Here is a 7,961-nt window from a genome sequence, read left to right on the forward strand (position 1 = left end):
AAGCAGTCTCCCTTTTCTGTGAGTATTTATTTAGTAAGCTTCATAGAGTACCCCAATCTCTGTGTACTCTGTAGGATCTGAGCAAGATCACGTCTTGCACCAGCCTTTGCTCTTTCCCTTCAGTTACCTTCAACAGAGAACCAGAGCTCTGGAGATGGTCTCCATCACCCAAGTTCCAAGAATAGTCTTCAATATGAGTTTTTCCCGAATATTATGCTAAATGGCATATTGTACACCTTAGGAGAAAATGCTTTGAATGAGCTCCAAATGCATGACTGACTCCCTATTTCTGTGCTTACCCAAGAAACACAGAGCTAGAAGAATCACAGAGATAGAAATGGTCTTTGCTAAACGCTTTAGATGTGATTAGACTACATGAGAAAGATTATAAGACATTAGTGATAAGGCATTTACAAATACAAGGATTTAAAAAGGTTAAAATAATGAAATGCTAATTATTAGCATATATGCACATCAGTAGATTTAACATTTTCTTTTCTGAAAAAAAATTGTAAAATTTAGGAAAGTATGCAAATGAGCAGCTGTTGCTAGCATAAAAGACAACAGCTAACAAGTGTGCATGATTTGCCTAGTTCATTTTGGAGAGTAAGTCAGCTGTCTTTGAGTATATAGTATTTAATAGATCTCTTGCACTTTGATGGAAAATCAGGAATGGATAATTATTTCAATAGTAGAACCATATTAGAATGCAAGACTGGACTTTTGTCTCCAAGTAATTTGAAGATGATTTTACCATGATGGTAGAGGGTATTTAGTGATGTGAGGGGCAGTAAATCAATTCAGAGCTAGACACAAGGGATCCATTGTTGGTCCACATCGTTGAGAATTAGAAATGAAGTGATGTGACCTAGCTCAACTTAAACAGTGGTTATTTCCACTCAGTTGACTTCTAACATTTTTATAACCACAACTTGAAACAAACGGGGCACTTATTAGCTGGAGAACTTTAGTATATTATTTAAATGCCGGGTATACGCACATCTGGCATTTTGCTAACAGGCGTTGTTCCTTGAAACAGCACCCAAAATGTAGAGTATTCATTTTAAATGTTTCCCTTAAAACTGAATTCTAAATGACTTTATAGGCATTACCAGAAAGGTGGAATTTGTAGAAAACTCACCTGTCCAGGGTGATTTGACTCTGACTCCTGTCTTTCCCTTTCATCTCTATCCAGGTTGGGAGGTAGGCTGGGGCTAAAGGCCATGAGGTCTGTCTTGGGAAGAACTTCCCCAGAGCACACCCTCTGTCGCCTCTGCTGTGAGTAGGACCAGCTCCCCACGGCGCCGGAGCACACCAGCATGGGCTTCCCAGGCCCCCCAGCGGCCTCACTGACCATAGGCAATGTTGAGCAGCGCAGCGCTGTATACAGCAACAGCGTGAGTACCAATAGACTGGACACAGCACAGATGGCGACGATCAAGTACACGTTGACATCCACCAGTGATGCCTCTGGGGCTGAAGCACGCCCTGATGCCTGTGAAAAGGACTTTGGAGCCTGGCCGCTTTCCACAAGAGACACTAATACAGTTGCAGTGGCTGTCAGTGCTGGCTCACCATGGTCCTTCACCAGCACTAATAGAGTCTGTCGAGGAGCGTCCACCTCATCCAGAGCACGTGTCGTGCTGATCTCACCCGTGTACAAACCTACACGGAAGGGGCTGCGTACTCCACCTGTTCCCGACTGTACTTCATAAGACAGCCAAGCATTGTAACCAGAGTCCGCATCCACTGCACGCACCTTGGTGACCACATGACCCGAACCCACTGACCTAGGCACAATCTCGCTCACTGCCCCGCCGGCTCCGACAGCTCCGTGGGGCAGCAGCGTGGGCGCGTTGTCGTTCTCATCCAGCACAAACACCTGCAGAGTCACATTGCTGCCCAGGGCAGGCACACCAGCATCCCGCGCGCTCACCTGGAACTGCAGCAGCTCCAGCTCCTCATGATCCAGAGGCTGCAGTGCGAACACCTTGCCGCTCTCCGCGTGCACAGACACATAGCTCGACAGCAAGCGCTCGCCCACCCTCCGCTCCACCAGCGAATAAGACACCAGTGCATTCTCCTGAGCATCCACGTCCACCGCCGACACTGTGAAGATGTGCGCGCCAGGCGGGTTGTTCTCCTTCACGAACACCGTGTATTCGGGCTGAGCGAATGCAGGTGCATTGTCATTCACGTCAGCCACCTCCACGGACACGCTGGCAGTGGCCCACAGTGAAGGCGAACCTCCGTCCCGCGCTCTCACAACCAAATCATAGGTTGACACCCTCTCGCGGTCCAGACTGCTATCCAATACCAGAGAATAATAGTTTTTAAAGGTGGATACGATCTTGAAGGGGACATTGGGTGTAAGAGAGCAGGTCACTTGGCCATTGATACCAGAATCAAGGTCGGATACACTAATTAAAGCAATGACTGTATTTGGCTGGGCATCCTCTCTCACTGGGAGGGACAGCGAAGTTAGTGTCACTTCGGGGGAGTTGTCATTGGTGTCTAAGATTTCTACCAAGACTACACAGTGACCGACCATTGGGGGTGTTCCTTTATCCGTGGCCAGCACTTCTATTTCATAAAACTTGTTCTCTTCATAGTCTAAAGTCCCGTTGACCCTCAATTCTCCGTTGTTTTCATCTAGGGTAAATAAATGTTTCCCAGTCGGCTTAATGGACATCAAAGAGTATACCAATTGCCCGTTTACACCTTCGTCTAGATCCGTGGCGTTCAACTTTATGACAAGAGTTTCTTTAGCAGCATTTTCCATTATTCTTACCTTGTATTCTAAATGATCGAACACTGGATCATTGTCGTTAACATCTAAGACACGAACCCAAAGCTGGACAGTACCGGTAAGCTCCGGTTTTCCCCCATCTGTGGCTGTTAGTAGCAAATTAAGTTCCGGTGTTTTCTCCCTATCTAGAGCCTTCTTTAATATAAGTGACGGTCTTTTAGTCGGCTTACTATTAGTTGGTGGTTCTATAGAAAAATACTCATTTTGACTTAATCTGTAGACCAATACAGCGTTCTCCCCTATGTCTGCATCAGATGCTCCCTCTAGCGGAAAACGCGAGTCTGGTTGCTTGGATTCAGAAATAAGCAGCCTTTGCTCACTAACAGGAAACATTGGCGGGTTGTCATTAATGTCCCTCACCTCCACCTCCACGTGGAAAACCTGCAGTGGCCTGTCCACGATCACCTCCAGGTGGATGCTACACTCCACGCTCCGCCCGCACAGCTCCTCCCGGTCGATCCGAGAATTCACAAACAAAATGCCATTCTGCAGATTTACCTCCAGAAGGTCCCCGCGGTCCTTGGACGCCACCCTGAACAGGCGGGGTACCAGCTCCACCAGCTCCAGCCCCAGGTCCTGTGCGATGCGGCCCACGAAGGTGCCGTGTTTGGCCTCCTCTGGGATGGAGTAGTGGAGCTGGCCGCTCCCAGCCTCCCAGGCAGCGAGGAAAAGAAGCCAGCGCAGAGATGGCAGAGTGCAGGAACCCCGTCTCTGAAAACCTAACATTGCATATGAAATCGGCCTCCAAAATGTCTCCTTTCACTGACTGTATCGGATGCTTGTCTTCAGATTGGAATCTCGTTTGATTCTCGAGAATTTTCAAAGGATCCCTTTATAAGCAGCCTTCAGAATGATGGAGTTCGGTTTTGTGTGAGTAGCGCTAGACTCTTCGAACCAATCCATGAAATGAACTCTTTCCACCAAGTAAAGAGCGACACCTTGTGCCTGAAATTGTGAGTACTCCTGTACATTCACCACTGGAGAATTTCACATTTTGTATACTTTGCCCAAAATAATTCCAAAACGCACATTTATTGACCATTCTTATTTTAAGCACATTGAAGTGGAACATATATGAAGGGCATACTTTTTATTGAATAGCGTCATATTAAATTCTTGTTTGACTTACATCTACAAAATTATTCTTTTATCTAAACACTTGAAAAAGAAGGTTTGTTTCTTTAGGTAAACCTGAAAAATTAGAGTTAAACGGTTTCCTAACATCTTATTTATTATATGAAATATTATCAGATTTGAATTGTTGTAAGTACAATCTCCCTTATTGCTTAGGCTGCCAGGGAACTCAGAGGTCCCGGCGGTTGGACCTAGCTTGTTGTTACTGTTTGTGGTTTGGAGTTCTGTTTGAGACTACGGTTGGTGCTAGGCAAGTGCTCAGCCTTTGAAGTTCCATAATAACAGTGTTCTCTGCACTGTGCCCTTAGCTACATAGGCTCACATTCTCTTACACTTTTTTAAAAAATTAAATCTTCTCAAACAAATTTATGATGTGTTGATGCGTGTATCTACTGCATAATCATCAAATCAGAGTTAGCACATCATCAAACATTCATCATTTCTTTGTGGTGAAACTTTCCAAGTTATCTCCTCTCCTCATGTTAATATGTACATGTCATTATCAGCAACAGCGTCCTTATTTTCTTTAGTTCTGGTTCTTTATTGTTGTTTACATGACATTGTTTTCTTATAATACATCACTGAGTTTGTGTTCACTGCAGAATAAGAAAACAAATGTTTTCAAGTTTTATAATTTGAAACAGAATTCACAAAGGAAAAGCCTGTTGATCTAGATGAATTCTGCCTTTGACATACATGATTTCTCACACAAATCATATTGTCAGTAATGAGATCGTGATATTTTACTTATGTAACCATTGATAAGATGACAAAGGCAGCCTATAAATCACAGAATGAATTATCATTCACTGAAAGAAACAACACTTCCAAAAGTTGTTGCACCACTTATATACTTTCATGTAACCAACATTAATTTTCTTAACCCAATAAAAATCCACCCATGGGAAATAGTTTCAGTAAAAAAAATGTGGGGTTTGTGACTTTTGTTCACTCAAAAAGGTAAGTGAATTTTATGATGTCTCCTCTAAGTACATGAGATTGAGTTTGAAACACAAGAAAATACTCAAACAATTCAACCAACTGACAAGTTACCTGAGAGTCTTGAGCATGCCATTTCCTATAATACTTAGTGGAAGGTTGGAATTATTGAGGATAATTTTCATTTATTTCTTTTTCTGTGATAGTTTTCACTGTATATGGCTGGCTGTCCTGAAATTTTGTAGACCAGGCTGGTTTTAAATTCAGAGATCCACCTGCCTCTGCCTCTTAAGTGCTGCTGTTAAAGGCTATGCCAACACATCCAGATTTAATTTTCATTTCTTGAATATGTAGTTATGTTTTCTCTATCTTTTCATACACATTAGCAATTTAGAAGAAAAGAAAGATGATACCACACAAGTTTAGAGCAGAAATCATTCAGAAAAAAAAAACTCGTGCATTTTGTTATATAGGAATTCTTTGAGAAACAAAGGTCCAGGTTGACCTTGAGCTGCCAGGCTCAAGTAATACTCTTTCCTCGGTGTTAAATGGTTTTGAGGGTTCTTCTGCAACCTACCGGTATTACAATAGCACATCAAAAGTTCGTAAACTGTGGTTTAAAAAAATAAAGAAAAGGATCAGTCACCCCTAAGAACAGTGAATCCTATTATGTATCTGTAAAGCAATGCAATTGTGTGCTATCAATTAAAATGCAATATATAAAATAATAGTAAGCTGAGCACAATATGTGAAGTGTGTCAGATGTATATTGGAAAAAAGGAAACAGCAATTCGCCAACTACATTTTTTACAAGAAATGAGGTTTGAGATGCAACGTAAAGAAAAAAATATGAAAAACTCTACCCATGAGAAGAGAGATGATGATATCACAAATATAAGTTAAAATCACATTCTAACAAATTTTTGTTTCCAATAATACATAGCTTTGGATATATAAAGTGGTCCTGGATAAACATCAGTCAAAAGTTTGATAAAGAGCGTGACTCAATATCCCATATTTTGTATTTTGGCTGAAATAGTTCAGGTATCCATACCTGAATCCTTCCTAGAGAATTAATTATATTCTCTCTAAAGTTACCTTTTGGAATGGGCTCAACATCCAGATGCAGACTAATCTCAAGAAATCTCATCAAAATCATTGTTAATACTGATTTTGTAAAAATTGATTGATGATTTCATGGACTTTGTGCTCAACGTTTACTAAATCAGTTTGACTAGATTTAAATCCTACCAGCCTGTCTCACTAATTATATAATAAAATGCAAAGTTTTATGTCCTCTTAGTCAGTATTATTGAGCAGTTCTCGTGTTATTCTTTCTTGCAAATGTAAACCACAGACATGAATTTTGAAACCATTCTTCGAATTTAAGATAATTTTTTCAAAATCAGATTATAAGTTCGCTTTCCAAGCACTATGCTAAGAAAAGTACAGGATTTACTCAATGATGTTCACTCTGCTCTATTGTACTGTGGCTTATTTAAATGAACAAGGCTATTTTTTCTCAAACATTTGGTCAGTTGACACAAGCTTTTCAATCAAAGATAACAATAATCCTGCTTTGGGGGAGTGGTGGAGCCAGGTGGTAGTGGCTCAAGAGACAGAGGAAAGAGGGTCTCTGAGTTTGAGGCCAGCCTGGTCTAAAGAGCAATTTATAGGATAGCCAAGGCTGCACAAAGAAACCCTGTCTCCAGAAAACAAGAACAACAAAATCAAAGGAAAGAAAGAAAGAAAGAAAGAAAGAAAGAAAGAAAGAAAGAAAGATGTAACAAGACTAAAGCCAGAATAGTAAGATCACCTCCAAAGGCAACACTGTAACCCTACCCACTTCAACTGTCAGCTCACAAAATATGCTACTGAGGAGAAAATTACTTAGAAAATAAAGTGCTTCAAGCAGGCCCATCTCCAACCCATACCAATCATTTCATAGTTTAAATAAATTAAAAATTCAAATCAAATTGAAAATTAAATCATACTATGATTCTTTCAGATACACAAACATAATGAAGAGTAAAAGACACCTGTTCTATCAGGTGAACTACCAGAACAGTGAACCTACCAGGGTGTTGGAAATCAGATTTGACCCCTGCCTATATGCCTTGTATTTCCTATTATGATCTTTGACTTCTTCCTGGCACACTTGTTTAATTTAAAGAAAACATATAGACATTCTATTTCATTTTTTGCTAGCACTGCTACCAGCATTATTGGTATACATAGCAGAAGAATGATGACCAGAGTGAGAAGTGACAAAGATAGCCAGTAGTCTTTAAATGATCTGTCACCAAAAAAGCCAACGCAAATTTAAGATATAATCATAAATTCACCAACTATGTCAGTGACAACACCTGCCACAGAACGTACTCCAGGATTTCTGTACTTACATTCTCAAAGATCTCTTGCTGGACTCCATTATCTCCAGAACCCAAACCAGGAGGAACACTGGGACTGAAAGCCATGAGGTCTGTCTTTGATGGGCCCTCTCCAGAACACACCCTCTGCCTCCTTTGCTGAGAGTAAGACCAGCTACCCACCGCACTGGAGCATACCAGCATGGGTTTCCCGGGTCCACAGGAGACTTCAGTGGGCAGTGCTGAGCATCGCAGGGCGGTGTACAACACCAATGTGAGCACCAACAGGCTGGACACCGCACAGATGGCAATAATCAAATACACGTTGACATTCACTACAGATGATTCAGAGGCTCCTGTACCCGCCAAAACCCGTGAAGAGGCCTTTGGTGCCTGGTTGCTCTCAACCAGAGAAACCAGCACTGTGGCTGTGGCAGTCAACGGGGGCTCGCCATGGTCCTTCACCAATACCAACAGTCGCTGGCGCGGCGCATCTGCTTCATCCAGGGCGCGAGTGATACTGATCTCACCCGTATATAGTCCCACACGGAAGGGACTGCGCACACTGCCAGCTCCGAACTGGAGCTCATATGACAGCCAACCATTATAACCAGAGTCCGCATCTACTGCGCGCACCTTCGCCACTACATGCCCTGAACCCACTGACCTAGGCACAAGCTCGCTCACTGCCCCGCCGGCTCCAACAGCTC

At 42.3% G+C, this 7,961-nt stretch overlaps 1 protein-coding gene and 1 pseudogene across 9 annotated transcripts in view; both read right to left on the bottom strand.

The window, feature by feature from the left end:
• Window positions 1-7,961, bottom strand: part of LOC114617219 (protocadherin alpha-4) — a 238,010-nt gene that overhangs the window by 162,854 nt on the left and 67,195 nt on the right. The window contains exon 1 of one of the 9 annotated variants that reach the window (XM_028762753.1): window positions 1,142-3,535. The exons of the other annotated variants lie outside the window; for them this stretch is intronic. Coding sequence (XP_028618586.1) covers window positions 1,142-3,535 — 2,394 coding nt within the window. Of the gene's footprint in view, window positions 1-1,141; window positions 3,536-7,961 lie in introns of those variants that run through there. 9 annotated transcript variants of the gene reach the window in all.
• LOC114617174 overlaps window positions 7,231-7,961 on the bottom strand; it is a 2,399-nt pseudogene continuing 1,668 nt past the window's right edge.

Source organism: Grammomys surdaster, unplaced genomic scaffold (assembly GCF_004785775.1).
Source record: "Grammomys surdaster isolate TR1022 unplaced genomic scaffold, NIH_TR_1.0 135, whole genome shotgun sequence".
Taxonomy (NCBI): Eukaryota; Metazoa; Chordata; class Mammalia; order Rodentia; family Muridae; genus Grammomys; species Grammomys surdaster.